Here is a 23,375-nt window from a genome sequence, read left to right as displayed (position 1 = left end):
GAATTTGTATTTATTCCTTCAGAATATTGACAATATGCAGTGTACATGTTGCCACGCATTGAAGATCTTTCCAAAGCATGTTACTTTTTGCTGTCTGTGTGTACATGCTGTTTATGTTTGTCTAATGTCTTCATTTTTCAATACACAGCATATTCTGTTCAATCAATCTTCCAAGTCCATTGCTGTCTCTGATAGAATTACAATATCGTCACCAAACCACAAATATTTTGTTACTTATTGTTGTCCTTCAACCCTTATAAATGTAATCTGAGCTCTGTACAGTTTGTAGATAGCTAACCACTTCTGCATTTTGTACCTGCTACCTTCAGAGTTTCAAATATTATATTGCAGTTAGCATAGTCAGTTGCTGTTTCTAAATCTACAGATGACGTGAACATAGATGATTCTGTTCAACAGCATTCCTGGGTGTTTTCACCTTATGGCACATTGCAGTTTCTGCAAAATGCCTTCATCATGCTGTGCATTGATTGCAGTTCCACACTTGAGGAATTCACAAGTGGAGGGTCCATTGCACAAGAACACCTGCCCCTACTCTGCTGATCGGATGGAGGCTGCACTTAAGCAATTTGATTGGGAAAGCATGTATGATCCTCCGTACAGTCAGTCTTTCACTGTGTGATTTTCACATGTTTGGTGACCAGAAGAAAGACATGCGCAGACATCAATTTCAGTGGCATGAGGAAGTGCAAGATTGGGTGGAGCTATGGATCCGTCAGTGGCCGACTGATTCTACAAAACCGGAATTTATCGTCTCATCTCCCCATGGACAAATGTCTTAACATATGTGATTACTTTTGAACAGCACAATTCTATGGTCCAATTTTGTGTGTGTGTGTGTGGGGGGGGGGGGGGGGGGGATAGACTGCTCCCTATTTATTGAGGCAGTGCAACTCACAATGTGCGCATACCCAGACCATATTCATCCAGTATGTGAGAATGAAAGCACTTAGTGACTTGCGACAAATTTTACACACAATTCCAAACTTTTACAGAAATGTTTCTTGCTGACACACTGTACAAAATGATGAAACGAATAAAGTTTATCATTTACTATATTTTCACTGTTCACGCAGTAAAACTGTTACATCAGCATGGTGTTTAAATTTATTGCTTCATTATTAGTTAGTATACTCGCAACACATTTTACAGACAGTACCAACATGTACCACTGTACCATTGAATGAACGTACAAAATTTTGTCACGGTTCAATACGTAGTTCAGGGATACGACACCATAAAAATTGAAATGTGTAAAAAACTAGCTCAAACTTAAAACAGACAATACTCGATAATGAGAGCAATTAGTGACTTCAGACAAACTTTAAATCTAATTTCATACCCTTGTATTCTTTTTCTCACTTACACGCTTAGAAGAAAAGACTTCAAGAATGGTTTCAAACTGATCGAGAACAGGAGAACACAGTGAATGACAAAAACCAAAGCTGAACGAAAAGCAGTGGAGCTAGAAACAGTGACACACTGAAAAAAATACGGACAGAAAAAGATCGAGGCAGAAATGAAACCAACCTGAAGAGATTGGTGAATGACCATTACTTAGAAGTTATTCCTCGTCTCTTCCATTCAGTTTAGTGAACTGTTCCTTTGCACTTGTTCCTCCATAAATGACCCATCTCTAATTCCATCAGAATTATCAAGATCCCGGGAAGAGATAGCCATGACAAAACTATTACTTTTCTGAAGGAGGGCACGGCTGGATGCTAAATGTGTAATAGCCTTCCTGTTGTGTGTTTCTGAATTCAGTATGTCATCTTTATGGTGAGTAGCAGTCTTATCATTTTCCTTATATTGTTGTTACAAAAGACTATATAATAAGGCGTAAGGTCAGATGCTAACATGATCTGGAATGTAGGGTAGAGTTTGGCCAGAAAAACAATCGTGTGCATAAAAGGTGATGATGATGAAGTCCCATATTCCGAGGAACTTCGGGAACAATGCGGGAGAGCCGCACCGCCAACTAGGCAAGGTCCTAGCGGAGGTGGTTTGCCATTGCCTTCCTCCGACTGTAATGGGGATGAATGATGATGATGATGATGATGAAGACAATACAACAGCTCCCAGTCATCTCGAGGCACGGAAAATCCCTGACCCCGCCGGAAATCGAACCCAGGACCCCGTGCGCGGTAAGCGAGAACGCTACCGCAAGACCACGAGCTGCATAAAAGGTACTCTCTCTTAATTCATTTTTTGCTACCTACAAGCAATATACATTGATAGGCCCAACAGCCAGGTGTGGTATTGAGACATAGACCGATCGTGGGATAGGTTACAGTATTTCCTCATACCCAAATGCCTAACAGTAGGAACATAGGCTTTATTTTACCAAATGTGTTTTGCCACAATTTATTAAGGAATCACCAGCAGCCTGAAATACTTACTCAGTGAAACCCTGCTTTTACACTTTTTCAAGGGTCTCAAAAAAAATAAAAAATAGTGTAAAATGTGGGAAAACGTAAACTGTGGGAAATAACATTTTACGCTGTAAAAGTTACATACAGGATACCCCCTTGCACTATATATATATATATATATATATATATATATATATATAAAGAAAGATGATGAGACTTACCAAACAAAAGCGCTGGCAGGTCGATAGACACACAAACAAACACAAATATACACACAAAATTCAAGCTTTCGCAACAAACTGTTGCCTCATCAGGAAAGAGGGAAGGAGAGGGAAAGACGAAAGGATGTGGGTTTTAAGGGAGAGGGTAAGGAGTCGTTCCAATCCCGGGAGCGGAAAGACTTACCTTAGGGGGAAAAAAGGACAGGTATACACTCGCACACACACACATATCCATCCACACATACAGACACAAGCAGACATAAATATGTCTGCTTGTGTCTGTATGTGTGGATGGATATGTGTGTGTGTGCGAGTGTATACCTGTCCTTTTTTCCCCCTAAGGTAAGTCTTTCCGCTCCCGGGATTGGAACGACTCCTTACCCTCTCCCTTAAAACCCACATCCTTTCGTCTTTCCCTCTCCTTCCCTCTTTCCTGATGAGGCAACAGTTTGTTGCGAAAGCTTGAATTTTGTGTGTATATTTGTGTTTGTTTGTGTGTCTATCGACCTGCCAGCGCTTTTGTTTGGTAAGTCTCATCATCTTTCTTTTTAGATATATTTTTTTTCCACGTGGAATGTTTCCCTCTGTTATATATATATATATATATATATATATATATATATATATATATATATATATATATATATATATATATATATATATATGTGGCATCAAAAGACTTGTCAGGGACTTGATCATTATCTAATGAAGGTTATTTATGTAATAAAAACCACTGTTTTAATTGAAACTGATAACTGTCTGGTGTCTGGGAAGTAGGAACATTTGACTGAACATCTTAAGTCATAATCGATGTGTTTGAAAGCCTGCAGCTGTCATTCATTATTTAAATAATGAAATTCTGTGCTAGTTACGTATTTTTTCATGCTTAGCATCATGCGTTTCGAGAATTTTTTCTCGTTGTCAAGTGTAAATATGTATTTTGTGTGGTTGGTTGGTTGGTTGGTTGGTTTGGGGGAAGAGACCAAACAGCGAGGTCATCGGTCTCATCGGATTATGGAAGGACGGAGAAGGAAGTCGGCCATGCCCTTTCAAAGGAACCATCCTGGCATTTGCCTGGAGTGATTTAGGGAAATCACGGAAAACCTAAATGAGGATGGCCGGACGCGGGATTGAACCGTCGTCCTCCCGAATGCGAGTCAGTGTGCTAGCCACTGCGCCACCTCGCTCGGCTTTTGTGTGGTATTTGAATGTGTGTTATTCAGCAACTCTTCCACTTTAGTCATCTTTTTGAGGTTATCAGGTACCGCGCCTTTTCAGTTATGTATAAAATCTCACACACACAGCGCAAAAATCACTCAAGTTGTTTGTGTAACATAACAAAAAATACATACGTAAATACTGCACTCAACAACCAAATAAATTCTCAAAACACACTTTGCCCAGCATGAATAAAATACATAACTGGCGCTATGTTTAAACTAAAAATATTTGAGCAACACAAAGTGAATGGCGGTGTCAACTAGAGCTCAAAGTGGCCATACGCCAAAACACGCTAACTATGGCTCGACGAAAATGTCACAATGATCACAACAATAACAAAATTGCATTTGCGCAGTAGAGACAGTTGGGAAATGGTTGTGATTGGTCATGATATCTTCATTAGAATGAACCTATATAGTTACTCCCATCAGCCACCATGCCAAGTAGAGCTTGAGCGGGAGACACGGCACGAAAAACTTAACCACATAATATTTGTAAACACTACTGGACAGTCAACATCATGCCAGTGTCATTTTTTCTCCACAAACATTTTTTCATAATGCGTTAACTGCGGGAAAATTTATAAATATGTTGATGCAAAATCAGGTGCAAATTAACATTTTGGGCATAGGAAATTGGACGGGACTGATAAAAAATGTCATAAACAGCATGAAAATGTCAATTCCAGGAACGTAAAAGTGGGGTTGTACTGCATTGTTGTTACAAAAGACTATATAATAAGGCATAAGGTCAGATGCTAACATGATCTGGAATGTAGCGTAGAGTTTGGCCAGAAAAACAATTGGTTGCCTAAAAGATACTCTCCCTTAATTCATTATTTGCTACCTACAAGCAATATACATTGGTTGTCCCAACTGCCAGATGCGGTATTGAAACATAGACCTACCTGGAGATCGTCCGCAGCTCGTGGTCGTTCAGTAGCGTTCTCGCTTCCAGCGCCCGGGTTCCCGGGTTCGATTCCCGGCGGGGTCAGGGATTTTCTCTGCCTCGTGATGACTGGGTGTTGTGTGACGTCCTTAGGTTAGTTAGCTTTAAGTAATTCTAAGTTCTAGGGGACTGATGACCATAGATGTTAAGTCCCATAGTGCTCAGAGCCATTTTTTGAACCTACCTGGAGATAGGTTATATTATTTCCTCATATCCAAATGCCTCACAGTAGGAACATAATCATTATTTTGCCAAAAGTGTTGTGCCACATTTTTTTAAGGAATTACCAGCAGCCTGAAATACATACAAATTTTCATTTGTATGTAGCATTCTGAACTTAGAATATTCTACTATTCAACATGTAAGTTAAAAGTGCCGCATATAATGGGAAAATATATATGTATATCAGGCCGCCGATGACACATTAGTAAAGTGAGGCAAAATGTGTCTGACAAAACAAATATTGGCTTTATTCAGTTGCATACAAATGGTCCTAACCTTAGACTCATTAATACAATATTTAACAGCAACTGAGGCTTCACGTATCAACAACAATAACGATATGTATTCTGTACTGTTCCTGATGGCACTGCTCCTGACAGTCAGCTAAATGCAAACTGATTTCCAGACCTTGCAAAAAGTGGTAATTTTATTAAATTTATTTGGTATAATTACAACTTCGTTAATGTTTGCTGCGCTTGCACTTGCTACACCACCTTCCCCCATAAATTTCTCCTTACCCCATTTTCCTTGTTACTGTTCTCATATCAGACACAGTGTGGTTGTGGATCTGTCAACGATCAACCACATTCTACAAAAAAGAAATTGACTGTCTCATCTCCCAGTGGGATAAATGTCTTAAAGCATGTGGTGATTACTTTCAAATGTAACTATTCCATGGCCTCATTGTGGTAGGTGTTCAGTTTTCATTTGACTGCCCCTCATATATACAAAATTTCTTAGACTAATACTTGTCTTACTGTGAGACTCTTAATTGTACATTGTGACAGCATTTAAAACTTTTAAATGCGGTCAATAATTAAGTGAAATATTGAAAATCAAATTTTTGCTGTCCCCGATATAGCCAAGATATTAAAATTAATGCAAGTTCTCATTTCACTGGAAGATTTCGCCCCCCCCCCCCCCTGCCCACCCCTCCACATAACTGGAAAAAAAAGAAGGAAAGAAAGAAAAGAGGGCTGGGCTGATGTGTGTTTATATTTCCACTTTTGCATTTACAAATAATGTTCATCAAAGGTAACATTTAAGAGTGTGAGTGTGTGTGTGTGTCTAAGTTGTTAAAAAATAAACCTTTAAAGCGAAATTAAATGAATTTGTGTAAAGAATTCTCTGTACCACTTTTACTTCTAAGGTTTTGGGGCACAGCTAGTAACCTTGCTTAGGGATCAAAGGGCAGCTGGACTACCTGGAGTCCATTCTAATCTGTTTTGTATGCTCAGATCACAATCTTTTAAAATGCTGCCCTTAATTTGTGAGAGGAGAGAAACATTTTAATTACCACTGTTGCTGAATCTGAATAAAATGTACAGTTTTTAGTTCTATCTATAATTGGACAATGGTAATCGTGAATGCTCAGTCATACCATCGGGACAATTTAATAGTTTGGGCCTCCACCATTCACAACTACGAAGAGGAGTGAAAACTAGAAAATTTCAAGTACAGTTAATAAAAGTTCACATAATAACTTAGCTGCTGCTTATGATGAGATACTCAACTTTGATATGCTTGGGTGTTGTTGCTTCAGAAAGTTCCGAATTTGTCGTTGCTGATGTACTAATTTTTTAATAAAAAACAGTGTATATCACTTTCCTTGTTTTGTATTATAACTGAATAGTATATACATTGATGGTAGATACATGTTGTCGGCTGACAGCCTTCGAAAGAGTCTCTCACAAACAGCTTCCAAAAGGCAATTATGCAGACTCACTGACTCTCGCAACTGTCCCTTACTTCAACTACTACATCCTTACTGACTCTGACTGACTGCCTGCGTGGCTCATGCACTACATCCTTTTGTATGAAACAAAACAATTGAATACATTGTTAAATGTAAGATTTACAAAACAACAATTAAGTCATTCAATGATGTTTGTTACTTACATCAAAAAATGGGCCACATATTGGCCTGCATGTTCTGATATGCAATTTGGAAGAGTTTACTTAATTTCATATACAATTTCAATGAGTTTTACAGTACAACAATTTAAATTATATTTTAGTTAATTGTGAACAAATTACTTTGACTAAGATATTGTTATTGGTCTCTAGGGTAGCCCTCAAGTAGACATATCATTTTAAGTAATCATTATGAATAAATACCATAGTTTTTCAGAAACAGTGAAGAAGTAAGTTTCCAATAATTTGTGGTGTAACATGACTGCACAGTTCATATCACAAAATTTCAAAGTTGAATTATTAATGAATGGCTTACTCCCCTTATTTGCAAATATAAATCGGAAAACACGTTAATGTGAAATTTAGTCTGAATGGTAAATTCCTTTATACACATTTTTAATGGGCATTTTACTACTGGAACTGGGTATCGACATAACAGTATAAAGTCCAGAAAGTTAAAAATTCGAACTAAAATGACCTTTTCAGAGAACGTTGACATGAAGAAGGAATTTAAGATTGGAAAGGGAAGGTACATTTCAATTTTACGATAGTGTAATTTGTTTCTAAAACTCAGCTGAGACATTCACAAATATTGTATTACATGATGCGATAAGTTTGAATTTTGAAAGTTTTTGAGCCCGGTTCAAACAGTCATCAAACATTTGATACCAATTTAGTTTGACACACATACAGTACTCTTGTAATGAGAGGACCTTATAGACTGGCCCTCTTCTATATTCTTTCTATGTACAGGTTTTGAAGGTGAGTGCCTGGACATCAGTTTCCTAAAGCAGTATGATGCAGTTATCTATAAACTTAATAAATTTTTCTTGAATATTGGGCAATTTATGAGCTCTCTTGCATACAATACAGTTCCAGGTTACCAATGTAGTCGTCGGTACCTATATGTGTAGCGCCAACATTTTGTAACCATAAAGTCGCTGGTTTGAGTCTCGCTGTTAGCAACTTTTTTCAATCTTATATGTATTATATGTATTAACAAATCAAAGTATTAATTAATGAATACTGAATTACTTTTTTGTACTAAATATTGTCTCTATATTTTTAATTGCTGGTCATATGGAAATAAATTAAAATTTGATACCAACATAACAGTATTATGTAACTAAGTGAAGAAAAGTTTGCCTTCTGCAGGGGGAATCTCATCTCTACTTCAGCATCCTTGTTTTGATTTAAGTCTTTCAGTACTCTGTCAAATTCTTCACAAAGTACCATATCTCCCATTTCATCTTCACCTATGTCCTCTTCCATTTCCAAAATATTGTCCTCAAGTACATCGCTCTTGTATAAACCGTCTGTATACTCCTTCCACCTTTCTGCTTTCCCTTCTTTGCTTAGAACTGGTTTTCCATCTGAGCTCTTGATATTCATACAAGTGGTTCTCTTTTCTCCAAAGGTGTTTTTAATTTTCCTGTAGCCAGTATCTATCTTACACCTATTGATATATGCCTCTACATCCTTACATTTGCCCTGTAGCCATCCCTGCTTGGCATTTTGTACTCCCTGTCGATGTAATTTTTGAGATGTTTGTATTCCTTTTTGCCTGCTTCATTTACTGCATTTTTATATTTTCTCCTTTCATCAATTAAATTCAGTATCTCTTCTGTTACCCAAGGATTTCTACTAGCGCTCATCTGTTTACCTACTTGATCCTCTGCTGCCTTCCCTATGTCATCTCTCAAATCTACCCATTCTCCTTCTACTGTTCTTCTTTCCCCTGTTCATGTCAATCATTCCCTAATGCTCTCTCTGAAACACTCTACAGCCTCTGGTTCTTTCAGTTTATTCAGGTTCCATCTTTTTAAATTCCCACCTTTATGCAGTTTCTTCAGTTTTAATCTACAGTTCATAACCAATAGATTGTGGTCAGAATCCACATCCGCCCTTGGAAATGTCTTAAAATTTAAAACCTGGTTCCTAAATCTGTCTTACCATTTTATAATCTATCTGAAACCTTCCAGTGTCTCCAGACCTCTTCCACATATACAACCTTATTTCAGGATTCTTAAACTAAGTGTTAGCTATGATTAAGTTATGCTCCATGCAAAATTCTACCAGGCGACTTCCTCTTTCATTCCTTACCCCCATTCCATATTCACCTAATACTTTTCCATCTCTTCTTTTTCCTACTATCGAATTCCAGTCCCCCGTGAGTATTAAATTTTAGTTTCCCTTTACTATCTGAATAATTTCTTGTATCTCATCATACATTCTTTCACTCCCTTCATCTGCAAAGCTTTGTTGGCACATAAACTTGTACAATTGTAGTGGTTGCCAATTTTGGTTATGATACTGTACTTACTATGTCGTTGTTAGTAGCTTTCTCACTTTTGTATTCACTTATTTATAATTAAAACTACTCATGCACTCTTGTTGAATTTTGTATTTATAGCTCTGTGACTCTGACCACATTTCTGTTGAAATTAATTTCTGTGTTTCATTATCCAAAAGGAAATGGCAAAAAAGTGCACACGTCCCCAAATATGATAGTCTACCTTATTTTACACTTTTCCTTAAGAAAAATAGCCTCCAAAATTCAGGTGTTTCTTATACTCAAAATTAATATAAAAATGTCCAGTGTTTGATTTAAAATTCCCACAAATCTTAAAAATGGCCGTATATTCGATGCCATAGGAAATCTCTCTGTCTAGCAGCGTTGGATTCTGCTGGCAGCAGCAGTGCACCGATCCGATGAACATGAATTGCGAGGATTCACAAGCTTGCTAACACTCTCCTCCTCCCGGCCCGCCATCACAAACCCAGATTACTGTCTAGTCTATGATGCGCATTGCAGTCTACAGTGCCAATGAATCTGAATCAAAAGTGATTTGTGTTATCGGTAACAGTACAATGTTTTTGTTAGTAGCTAGTTTCGAAATTGGGGGGGGGGGGGGGAAGAAAAGTATTGATATGATGTGTTCTATAAATTGAAAGTAATAGCACATTCGGAACAACAGGGAAACAGGGCAGCTGAGTGGCATTTCGGCCCTCCACCAACAGAAAATAACCATTCGCGTTTGGCGGGCTAGTAAAGAACAACTGAAAAAAAGATGAGGAATACTGTGCAAATAATGGACTGAGTGCAAAGTGGCCAAAACTAGATGATGACATATTGAAATGGATTCAAGGAGACCATCAAAATGGCATTGGAATTAATATAAAAATGATTCAAATACATGCTTGTAAGCTAGTGCTACAGTGGAACTTAACAGATTTTAAGGGGGAATTTGTTTGCGCTATGAAGTGTCATGGACTTAACGTGTGAACCAAAACCAAAATATTTCAGAAAATGCCACAACAGAATGACGAGAAAATACTATCCTTTTATCACTTTATTATTCAACATTGAAAGCCAAATAACAAATATGGATGAAACTCCACTTACATTTGATGTGGCAAGTAACATAACTGTTGACAGGAATGGTGCCAAACCTGTGACTATACAGACAATTGGACATGAAAAAATGTGCTACACTGTTGTCCTCTCATGTTGTGCTGATGGTATTAAACTTGATCCAATGATTATTTTCAAGCACAAAACAATGCCAAAGCTTTTTGAAATACTGCCAGGTGTTGTTCATGTACATGACAAGTGTTGGATGGACACTACTGGTATGAAATTAGGGATTAACAGAGTATGGGAGTGAAGGAAAGTTACTTTATTGAAGAAGATTTCTCTTCTCATGGTAAATCAGTTTAGTAGTCATTTGAAAAATTCCGTGAAAAAGAAATTGAGACAGGAAAATACAGAGCTTAGTGTTATTCCAGAAGGACTTACTTCACAATTGCAACATGCTGATGTCTCGATAAATAAAGCAGTTAAAGTGTATATGAGAGAGGAATGGAAAAAATGGATGATGGATGAAACTCAAAATGAATTCACACTGGAGGGAGCTTTAAAACAACTTAAAATGAAACAAGTGTGTCAGTGGATAAAAGTCATGGTCGAGGGTGAGAGAAGATATTACTAGTAAATCTTTCAAGAAGTGCGGCATAAGTACAAGGGTGAGTCAAATGAAACCCTTAAATATTTTTTAAAATATTATTTATTGTGCAGAAGTGGTACAAAGCTGTATCTCTTTTCAACATAATCTCCCCCACGATCAATGCAAGTCCTCCAGTTCTTACAAAGTGAATAAATTCCCTTAGAAAAAAATTCTTTTGGTTATCCGCACAACAGTGTGGCATACCTCTTCATTAGAATGGAACTTCTTTCCTCCCATTGCGTCTTTGAGTGGTCCAAACATATGGCAATCACTTGAGACAAGGTCTGGTGGACGAATAAGACACTCAGAATGCAGGTCTATGATTGTTGCAACTGTTGTACGGGCAGTGTGGGGCCTTACATTGTCATGTTGCAAAAGGACACCTGCTGACAGCAATCCATGTCGCTTTGATTTGATTGCAGGCCACAGATGATTTTTTAGGAGATCTGTGTATGATGCACTGGTGACAGTGGTCCCTCTAGGCATGTAATGCCCCAAAATGATGCCTTTTTTGTCCCAAAAGAGAGTCAGCATAACCTTCCCTGTTGATGGTTCTGTTCGAAACTTCTTTGGTTTTGGTGATGAGGAATGGCACCATCCTTGCTTGCCCTCTTCGTTTCCAGTTGGTGGGAGTGAACCCAGGTTTCGTCTCCAGTAACGATTCTTGCAAGGAAGCCATCACCTTCTCATTCAAAGCTCCGAAGAAGCTCTTCACAAGCATCAACAAGTCGTTCTCTCATTTCAGGAGTCAGCTGCCGTGGCACCCATCTTGCAGACACTTAATGAAACTGTAGCACATCATGCACAATGTGGTGTACTGACCCATGACTAATCTGTAAACATGCTGCAATGTCATTCAGTGTCACTCAGCGGTTTTCCTTCACTGTCTTCAACTGCTGCAGTGTTCTGTGGTGTCACAACTCGTGCCTGACCTGGACGAGGAGCATCTTCCACTGAAGTCACACCATTTGCGTACTTCCTACTCCATTCGTAGACTTGGTGCAGTGACAAACATGCATCACTGTACTGAACCTTCATTCGTCGATGAGTTTCAATAGGTTTCACACCTTCACTACGCAAAAACCGAATATGGAGCTGTTTTTCTCTGGTGCAAGTCGCAAGTGGGGCAGCCATCTTTATACTAATACTGTGACGGTATGTGTGCATCTGCACTATGCTGCCACCTACAGGCCATACTGCATGCTGTTTGTAGCACGGTTACCAACTTACAGGGTAACGGCACGAAATTTCGATTTGTTATTACAAATTTAAGATTTTCATTTGACTCACCCTCGTAATACTCTCAATGGAAGTGAGGACTATCTCATGTGCGAAGGGCGGAATAGTTTTTGAAGTTCAGTTCAGTTTTATAAGCTATCAGTTTTTTTGTGGCTTTGCAGTCTAATAATAAAAATGGTAGAAATATTTATTTATTTATTTATTTATTTTAAATTGCTTAAAAATCAAGGTGTGTATTATAGTCTGAGGCATCTTATAGTCTGTAAAATTGCAGGTCTGAGAGTAAGTGGGTAAAGTGTAAGAAATAAAAGCAGTAAAAGTTCCTCTGCAAATGACCAACCAGACACTACAATTGAGGATGGCTACAACATGTTCAGAATATAAAAACCACATGAAGTAGTAAGAAAATAATTGCCAACAGAAAATGGTCAACTTGTATTGTGTTTGTGTGTGTCACATGTGGGTAGAAGTGCTGATAACAACAAGCTCTTTATTGTGAACAAGGATCAAAATTCTAGTGCTTCAAAGAAGAACTCTAGAAGTAACGAGCATGTCACCAACGAGAAGCCATCCCACTCCTCAAGGAAAACGTATTCAAACAAAAGTAGCACAGACACTGACTATAGTATTACTAATGACAACAACAAACACTTTTTTAAACAATGGAAAACTAAATTTCTGGCTAAAGAGAGTGGCAATTCAAATCACACACACACACACACACACACACACACACACACACACACACAAGGCAATAAACACAGTGTGCTGCTTTTGGCGGACAGTCATGGCAGGATATTAACTAGTATATTAAATGACATAAGTTGTGGCATCACAGTTGCTATAATCATAAAACTGGGAACAAAATATGAGTGCTGTCCTAGAGGAAATCATCCTAAATGAAACAATGTTACAAGAAACAGACTACATTCGAACAATGTGGCTTGTAATGAAGTAGATGCCTGTATTGCAGTTATAAAAACATTCTTGGAACATAACAAATCAAAAACTTCAATTGTTGTTACAATACTCCATAGACGCAGTTTAAGTGAACAGCGATTGAAGCATTCATTCACACTGGATCTTTTGTGAAAACAAAGGAGAAATTTGCTGGATGTTCTGTGCCAGCAAAAAGCACCACACACAAATTGATTGAAAAATGGAAGCATACAGGATCGGTTCAAAGTGCTCCTAGGAACAGGCCACCACCTGTCTGCACACCTGAATTAGAGAGACAAGTGCAGGAGATAATGACAAGAAGTCCTTGTAAGTCATTCAGGAAATTGACTCAACAAGTTCATGTGAGTGAGAGAAGTTTCAGACGTGTTATAAGGGAACTGAAGTTAGAACCGTACCAGATGGTTATACAGGAACTGAAGGAGCCTGACCTACAGAAGAGACTGCATTTTTGTTCATGGCTGTTGAGAAATGTTGCCTGTGGTGTCTTGGATCCACTAACATTCATCAATTCATGAGTGGCAAGGCATGTTTCCACCTGTCTGGATACATAAGTTCCCAAAACAACCGGTATTGGTAAACAGAAAATCCACATGCGATCCTCCAGGTACCCTTTTGTTACAAGAAGGTTGGTGTTTGGTGTACCATTTCCACCACACGCGTTATAAAGCCCATAGTCTTTGAGACAACAGTGAACAGTGATGTTTATTTGGGAATCCTGGGGGATTTTTATTCAAACTTGACAGAAGAGAATTTTACAGGCCGGTTTTTCGTGCCGCACCCTGTATTAGTGTTGAAACAGTTTTGTAAGATGAAAAACTGTTAAGTATTGTGTGTCTCAGAGCACTGACTTACAGAAAATCAAGTAGATTTTTCCAAACGTCATGAGTACATTCTGGCAGCTAAAATGTGTAGAAGTGGGAGAAAAAATTGGAGGGGGGGAGGGGGGGGGGAGATTCCTATATTTATCAGACAGTATATAAAATAAGTGTAAGCTCATACTCCTCTGAATTAAATGGAGAATTTGGTTGTATAAGACTGAAAAACAATATATCCAAATACGATGTTGCAGTGCCTATGTTTTTCTGATTTATGTTGTGAAGTTTTTTTTAATATGAATGCATTTCCAAAGGAACTTTGCATTGTAATTCAGAATAACACTGACGCATTTATGTCCAAAGGAACTTTGCGTCATAATTCGGAATAACACAGGCACTGCAATATCATATATATCCGCTGACACTGGACAAGTGACTTTAAAGTCAAATATCTCACATTTATGGTTGATGCAATATGAAAGTTTGGGTCTGGCTGCGAGTTGAGCACAGATAGCCAAATGCTAAGGCAATTGCTCACAGTGAGCTGGAAATTCGGGTTCAAGTCCTAGTCCTGCACAAATTTTCATTGTCACCATTCCATTCCACAGCTGATGGTGTCCATAGTCACAGTTGTAAATACATTTAATAGAGATATCCAAATAGTGATGTTAAAATTTTGTAGCGAGTTGGGGTAGTTGTGCGTGCTCTTACAGTCCTCGACCCTCTGCAAACGGAAACAAAGACACATGGCCAGAAACAGTGGCACTGCGTACCAGGTCCACTGCATCAAGAAACTATGAAAAGGCAACAGTCAAGATTAAAGAAGGTAACATTTACTACGAATAGCATATGATTGACAGGTCATAAATGAAGTTGTTCAGAGCAGTTCTATCCCAAGATGCCTCTATTATTTCACTTTACTAGCCTGCTGTAAAATTGGTTTTGTTAGATTCATTTATTCCAATTTTAATATAACAAACTCATCTAAACAGCACTTGTTCGAGACACGTGGATGGTGAAATTTTGTGGTTCTGAGAAATCTGAATTCCATAAGCTCAGCCATGATACATGAAGTCAGTCATGGAAATAATGTTACATAACGAGAAATAGGTTGAAGTTACATGTAGTGGAAATTATATTATTATTATTATTATTATTATTATTATTAGCAAGCTTCACAAGCTATGGAAGCTCTTCGCTTCTGACATTACCAGGTAGTTCTATCTTGTTATTTAATTTTCCAGTTCATCACAAGTAAAATTTTCATATCTTCTTTGATGTCGTTGAAATATCCACTTTTAACAAACTGTTCTATATTCTGCTTCTTTCATAAAACACATACGATTGTGGGTGTACAGATCGCTGTGCTACTACTCTCTTGTAGTTCAGCTTATAACAGAGGCTCTATTCAAACATGCAATGCCAAAAGAGTTAAAAGATTACGGACTATCTCTTCTTCTGTATCTGGACTTGGTAATTATTACCAGTGGCCCTCTTCTCCTTGAGTTCTGTGGCACCACCAAGCCCAATTTCAAAGCATAAGTGGGCCTACACAACAAATACACACACTGTCACTGCTCCATCTTGCCAATGTTTAGAGCACACTCCTCTTTCCATGTAAAAAATAAAGGGACTACACAGTTAGCTGCCCCCCCCCCCCCCCCCCCCCGCTTACTAACTCCTTAAAATACCTTTCTAACACTGATGAAGATCCTTTGTCAACCTAAGAGATAATAGTTGAACACATTATTCTGAAGACTCTCATGTTACACTACACTAAAGCAAGTGCTGCAGATTTGTGCTGCAGTGAAATAAAACATAGTTGATTGTAATCCATTGGTTTGATTTGTGTTGGGCCTTAGACTATTGTAGTTGTAATGATGTACTGGGTTGTTGTAATTAAAGTATAGCTGCTCACAGTGGTCCATTGTGAGCTGTAATTATCGTAGAGCAGTGAAACTTCGTAGGTATGCTAATTCCTTAATGCGGAACTGATTTAAGCTGGAAAAAAAATTGTTCCAGCTTTGGCCAGTAGGTGCAAATCTGGCTCTGTACAGCATATTGGCATCATAGCGGTTCTTATATTGAACAAATTGTGCAAGTGGTACTTAGCAATAAAATCACCTTATGCCTTTCTGATTTGTTTGACGTTTTCTGCTGATGTCCCATTCCTAATGCATTACATATGGTAAACTTTTTATACGTATTTTGTGTATTCACTGGTGACCAAAAATTGGAACTAATTTTTTTCCAGCGTAAATTGGTTCCACATTAACGCATTAAAATGTTACGAAATTTTGCAGCCTTACAATAATTACAGCCTGTGAGTAGCAGCACTTTAATTATAACCACCCAGTACTTCAGTTCATGATTTCTGAAGAACACCAGTTGGCTTCTATAAATGAGACCTGCTTGCTGATTACTACAGTTCTGAGCTCTCCCATATTGTGCCTTATTATTGCGTTGTTAATAGACTGCACATTTTAAGGGAAGTTTTATGTGTATGTGCCCACAGGTGCGCATGCACACGCACACACACAATGTGCCAACAACCGTTGTTCCATTCTGCTGAAGGCAAAATACAATCCTCTTTTTATGAATAAAACCATAAAAATGGAAAGAGCCACAAAACCTAACTGTCACATGCTAAATTACACATTTTGCATCTTAACAAGAAGATTCCCTTCAATTATACGCATTTTGGGACTGACTGGTAAAATGTGGATTTTTGGAGGCCTGATGTTCAACTAACAGTTTGAGCACCCAGATTTACATTTTTCGTGATTTCCCTATATTGAAAGAACCACTGAGCAAAGCTATGCAGTTCCTTTAAAAGTAGACTGCTTATTCCCTTCCATATCCTGCAGTGTGAGCTTGTATTACTACTTTAACATCATCATCATCAATGAGAGGTTAGGCTCCAATCTTTCTCCCGTGTTCCTTTTGCACAGAAGCGATAAGCCAAGGATTTAAATGTTTCTACACATTTTCATGAGACTTACATTTGTGTGTTAAAAATACCATTTACTATTATGTTTTACACTAGTTTTCAGTAAAATTGATGTAAAATGTCTGCTACTTAAAATTTATAAGCTGACAAACTACCATCAGTGTTTCACCTAACTAAACTTGACTATTTTGTTCCTCCTTAGGTAAAAGCTTGTTTGTCTCGGAAAAGTCATAAACGAAGGAGAGATAAAACTTCATACATACACAAGTGCAATATTTGTAGCAAGTCATTTCAGAAACCATCTCAGCTGGTGCGACATTTGCGGATCCATACTGGCGAGAAACCATTTAAGGTAATATGTTTACTTGGTTTTGGAAAAGAATATTCATTGAGATCATTCATACAGTAAATACCTGACCATTCAAAAACATTTCAAAATAAGTGCGTAAGTGTCCTTTGTTACACTGGTTTATGTTGTCCAATTATGTAAGTTGAGTGCCAGTTTGATGTGTTGAATAGTGATGTTTATACAGCTGTGTACAGTGGCTACATTATGTAGGTTTCATTTCAGTAAATTGACGTACTGTGTTATCTTAAAAATATCTTTTTTGGAGAGTTTGTTACTCATAGAAAGTATCAAAGATGGTTATGAAGGCTTGAAAGGAGTTCTGTCCTTCATTTTCAACTGTTAATAAATGGGTAGCTGCAAGTGCAAGTGCTACTCTGAAATAATTAAATGAATACATTAGCTCAGGCGAGCAACTCATGGTAGCCCACGCCAAATCAGTTAGAAGACTGAAGACTATAAAAGGAAGGAAGGAAGGGAGGGGGAATAAAAAAAAACTGAGTTTAGAAATGACCATACTTAATGTTCTTGATGATTTATGTAAGGACATCCTAGACATGTAACCACAGATATAAACATGGAGAAAGCACACACACACTGCACTATACTATTGGACTATCACCTATTGCTGGAGTATTATGGCTGAATAGGCATAGTAGACAGAAGGGTAAAATATACATCACATAATGAAACTCTGTGCAGGATATGTGGTATTTGTTGAATGCTGACTGCCGGCCGGAGTGGCCGTGCGGTTCTAGGCGCTACAGTTGGGAGCCGAGCAACCGCTATGGTCGCAGGTTTGAATCCTGTCTCGGGCATGGATGTGTGTGATGTCCTTACGTTAGTTATGTTTAATTAGTTCTAAGTTCTAGGCAACTGATGGCCTCAGAAGTTAAGTTGCATAGTGCTCAGAGCCATTTGAACCATTTGAATGCTGACTAAAATCAAACATGAAAACAGAATTCCCAGCAGTATTTGGTCAATTTTAAGAAGTAACTTGCTACTGTAGATGAGATTTTCTTCAGCATCTTCATACCAGGAACCAAAAGTCACATAGTGGGCAAAAGTAAATGGCCCAGGACAAAAATAGGCAAGTCATTTTGTATTTGAAAAAGGAATTCATCTTTTTTCTTAAGATGTAAAAGAGTGTTTTCTTATTGCTTGCTGATATGGAAGTCTTCTGGGCCAATACAAAGTGTGTGAGAAGAGACCAGCATCACAAAGAAAAATTTAATTATCATTCATCAGAACAAAGCAACTGCCCATAAACGTGATTTTGACAATGCAAGTCTGAAGTGTGTGTTGTCCAAATATCCACCCTATTCACCAGATTTGGCACTCTGACTTCCACATGTTCTCACATCTAAAGAAATTTGTGCCTGGAAACCTTATCCTTCAGTGATAAGTTTGTGACATACGTAAGTTTATATTTTGTAGCCCTGCTGGGGAGGAGGGGGGGGGGGGGGGTAGTATTTGGTAGAAACCTATTCACTTGAAAAAAGTTTAATAAAGTGCATCAGTCTGAGAGGGGACTACATCAAAAAATAACTGTGCTGTTATTTACCTAGGGAGGTCATGGCTGTGTTGAACTTATCTCCTTGTCCAAGTGTTGTACCCTACGTTCAGCGTTTCCACACTCAACATACTTTTAATCTCTTAATTTTGTTATTATATTAAAATGGCAAAGGCATTTGCATGTTTTTTTTTGTATGTATAGTATTCTGTGTTCACTCTGTTTCCTTCCCAGAACGTTCTCTCGTGTAATTTAATAGAAACAGCAGTTACTTTATGGAAATGTCATAGCTCATACACCATGAGCTGTCAGATGATCTGCGGAGGTCATACCTGAGGGTTAATTGTCAGGAAGTTTTATTATTGTGTACACTCTGCTGCAGGATGGACTATTAGTTATAAATACTGTTGAATTTCTGTTCTTTCACAAATCAAGAAATCACTAAAATACACCTGAGTATCACTTACAATACTAAAAATTACGAATTTCTGATACTGTTAACATGTTACTAATTAAGTGTAAATTTACAGTTTTGTGGTTTATATATGCTTTTTAAATGTCACATTATTTTTTGCAGTGTGAAATTTGTCAGAGAGCATTCAGTCAGAAGTGGTCTGTTCAGATACATATGGCAAAGCACAATGGCTTAAAACCTTTCAGATGTGACTTCTGTAAAGCCAGTTTTAGCCAGAAAGGTGAGTTAATACTGGAACAAACTTAGTGAATTGATGCTAGTATTTAGTGATATATATATATATATATCTAAAAACAAAGATGATGTGACTTACCAAACGAAAGCGCTGGCAGGTCGATAGACACACAAACATACACACAAAATTCAAGCTTTCGCAACAAACTGTTGCCTCATCAGGAAAGAGGGAAGGAGAGGGAAAGACGAAAGGATGTGGGTTTTAAGGGAGAGGGTAAGGAGTCATTCCAATCCCGGGAGCGGAAAGACTTACCTTGGGGGAAAAAAGGACGGGTATACACTTGCGCGTGTGCGCGCACACACACACACACACACACACACACACACACACACACACATACAGACACAAGCAGACATATTTAAAGACAAAGAGTTTGGGCAGAGATGTCAGTCGAGGCGGAAGTGCAGAGGCAAAGATGTTGTTGAATGACAGGTGAGGTATGAGTGGCGGCAACTTGAAATTAGCGAGGATTGAGGCCTGGTGGGTAACGGGAAGAGAGGATATATTGAAGAGCAAGTTCCCATCTCCGGAGTTCGGATAGGTTGGTGTTGGTGGGAAGTATCCAGATAACCCGGGCGGTGTAACACTGTGCCAAGATGTGCTGGCCGTGCACCAAGGCATGTTTAGCCACAGGGTGATCCTCATTACCAACAAACACTGTCTGCCTGTGTCCATTCATGCGAATGGACAGTTTGTTGCTGGTCATTCCCACATAGAATGAATCACAGTGTAGGCAGGTCAGTTGGTAAATCACGTGGGTGCTTTCGCACGTGGCTCTGCCTTTGATCGTGTACACCTTCCGGGTTACAGGACTGGAGTAGGTGGTGGTGGGAGGGTGCATGGGACAGGTTTTACACCGGGGGCGGTTACAAGGATAGGAGCCAAAGGGTAGGGAAGGTGGTTTGGGGATTTCATAGGGATGAACTAACAGGTTACGAAGGTTAGGTGGACGGCGGAAAGACACTCTTGGTGGAGTGGGGAGGATTTCATGAAGGATGGATCTCATTTCAGGGCAGGATTTGAGGAAGTCGTATCCCTGCTGGAGAGCCACATTCAGAGTCTGGTCCAGTCCCGGAAAGTATCCTGTCACAAGTGGGGCACTTCTGTGGTTCTTCTGTGAGAGGTTCTGGGTTTGAGGGGATGAGGAAGTGGCTCTGGTTATTTGTTTCTGTACCAGGTCGGGAGGGTAGTTACAGGATGCGAAAGCTGTTGTCAGGTTGTTGGTGTAATGGTTCAGGGATTCCGGACTGGAGCAGATTAGTTTGCCACGAAGACATAGGCTGTAGGGAAGGGACCGTTTGATGTGAAATGGGTGGCAGCTGTCATAATGCAGGTACTGTTGCTTGTTGGTGGGTTTGATGTGGACGGACATGTGAAGCTGGCCATTAGACAGATGGAGGTCAACGTCAAGGAAAGTGGCGTGGGATTTGGAGTAGGACCAGGTGAATCTGATGGAACCAAAGGAGTTGAGGTTGGAGAGGAAATTCTGGAGTTCTTCCTCACTGTGAGTCCAGATCATGAAGATGTCATCAATAAATCTGTACCAAACTTTGGGTTGGCAGGCCTGGGTAACCAAGAAGGCTTCCTCTAGGCGACCCATGAATAGGCTGGCGTACGAGGGGGCCATCCTGGTACCCATGGCTGTTCCCTTTAATTGTTGGTATGTCTGGCCTTCAAAAGTGAGGAAGTTGTGGGTCAGGATGAAGCTGGCTAAGGTAATGAGGAAAGAGGTTTTAGGTAGGGTGGCAGGTGATCGGCGTGAAAGGAAATGCTCCATCGCAGCGAAGCCCTGGACGTGCGGAATATTTGTGTATAAGGAAGTGGCATCAACCCACATCCTTTCGTCTTTCCCTCTCCTTCCCTCTTTCCTGATGAGGCAACAGTTTGTTGCGAAAGCTTGAATTTTGTGTTTGTTTGTATGTCTATCGACCTGCCAGCGCTTTCGTTTGGTAAGTCACATCATCTTTGTTTTTAGATATATTTTTCCCACGTGGAATGCTTCCCTCTATTATATTAATATCATTAATTTGAACCCAAATATTACGTTTATTATTGTCACTGTTGTATTTCGAAATCTTTCCTGTCGTCTTATTTTCTCTTTGTGTTTTTGCCAGTAGTTTCACTTTGTATTCACCTTCTCCTTTTTACCGTAATCTGCTATTGGAAGGTGGTTTGGCTCCTATCCTTGTAACCGCCCCCGGTGCAAAACCTGTCCCATGCACCCTCCCACCACCACCTACTCCAGTCCTGTAACCCGGAGGGTGTACACGATCAAAGGCAGAGCCACGTGTGAAAGCACCCACGTGATTTACCAACTGACCTGCCTACACTGTGATGCATTCTATGTGGGAATGACCAGCAACAAACTGTCCATTCGCATGAATGGACACAGGCAGACAGTGTTTGTTGGTAATGAGGATCACCCTGTGGCTAAACATGCCTTGGTGCACAGCCAGCACATCTTGGCACAGTGTTACACCGTCCGGGTTATCTGGATACTTCCCACCAACACCAACCTATCCGAACTCCGGAGATGGGAACTTGCCCTTCAGTATATCCTCTCTTCTCGTTATCCGCCAGGCCTCAATCTCCGCTAATTTCAAGTTGCCGCCACTCATACCTCACCTGTCTCTCAACAACTTCTTTGCCTCTACTCTTCCACCTCGACTGACATCTCTGCCCAAACTCTTTGTCTTTAAATATGTCTGCTTGTGTCTGTATGTGTGGATGGATATGTGTGTGTGTGCGAGTGTATACCTGTCCTTTTTTCCCCCTAAGGTAAGTCTTTCCGCTCCCGGGATTGGAATGACTCCTTACCCTCTCCCCTAAAACCCTATCCTTTCGTCTTTCCCTCTCCTTCCCTCTTTCCTGATGAGGCAACAGTTTGTTGCGAAAGCTTGAATTTTGTGTGTATATTTGTGTTTGTTTGTGTGTCTATCGACCTGCCAGCGCTTTTGTTTGGTAAGTCTCATCATCTTTCTTTTTAGATATATTTTTTTCCACGTGGAATGTTTCCCTCTGTTATATATATATATATATATATATATATATATATATATATATATATATATATATATATATATCTGCTTGTGTCTGTATATGTGTGGATGGATGTGTGTGTGTGTGTGTGTGTGTGTGTGTGTGTGTGTGTGTGTGTGTGCGAGTGTATACCCGTCTACCCGTCCTTTTTTTCCCCCTAAGGTAAGTCTTTCCGCTCCCGGGATTGGAATGACTCCTTACCCTCTCCCCTAAAACCCTATCCTTTCGTCTTTCCCTCTCCTTCCCTCTTTCCTGATGAGGCAACAGTTTGTTGCGAAAGCTTGAATTTTGTGTGTGTGTTTGTGTTTGTTTGTGTGTCTATCGACCTGCCAGCGCTTTCGTTCGGTAAGTCCCATCATCTTTATATATATATATATATATATATATATATATATATATATATATATATATATATATATAATGTCTTCAAATATGTCTGCTTGTGTCTGTATATGTGTGGATGGATATGTGTGTGTGTGCGCGAGTGTATACCCGTCCTTTTTTCCCCCTAAGGTAAGTCTTTCCGCTCCCGGGATTGGAATGACTCCTTACCCTGTGTGTTTGTGTTTGTTTGTGTGTCTGTCGACTTGCCAGCGCTTTCGTTTGGTAAGTCACATCATCTTTGTTTTTAGATATATTTTTCCCACGTGGAATGTTTCCCTCGCAAACATACACACAAAATTCAAGCTTTCGCAACCAACGGTTGCTTCATCAGGAAAGAGGAAGGAGAGGGAAAGACGAAAAAAGCGTCTTTCCCTCTCCTTCCCTCTTCCCTGATGAAGCAACCGTTAGTTGCGAAAGCTTGAATTTTGTGTGTCTATTGACGTGCCAGCACTTTCGTTTGGTAAGTCACATCATCTTTGTTTTTAGATATATTTTT

At 39.2% G+C, this 23,375-nt stretch overlaps 1 protein-coding gene across 2 annotated transcripts in view; it reads left to right on the top strand.

The window, feature by feature from the left end:
* Positions 1–23,375, top strand: part of LOC126198256 (zinc finger protein 236-like) — a 230,228-nt gene that overhangs the window by 40,806 nt on the left and 166,047 nt on the right. For both annotated transcript variants that reach the window (XM_049934706.1, XM_049934707.1), the window contains exons 8-9: positions 17,090–17,239; positions 19,324–19,441. In XM_049934706.1, the coding sequence (XP_049790663.1) occupies positions 17,090–17,239; positions 19,324–19,441 (268 nt within the window). The remainder of the gene's footprint in view (positions 1–17,089; positions 17,240–19,323; positions 19,442–23,375) is intronic.

This window comes from Schistocerca nitens, chromosome 1 (assembly GCF_023898315.1).
Source record: "Schistocerca nitens isolate TAMUIC-IGC-003100 chromosome 1, iqSchNite1.1, whole genome shotgun sequence".
Lineage (NCBI taxonomy): Eukaryota > Metazoa > Arthropoda > Insecta > Orthoptera > Acrididae > Schistocerca > Schistocerca nitens.
This window is presented reverse-complemented; position numbering and strand designations above follow the sequence as displayed.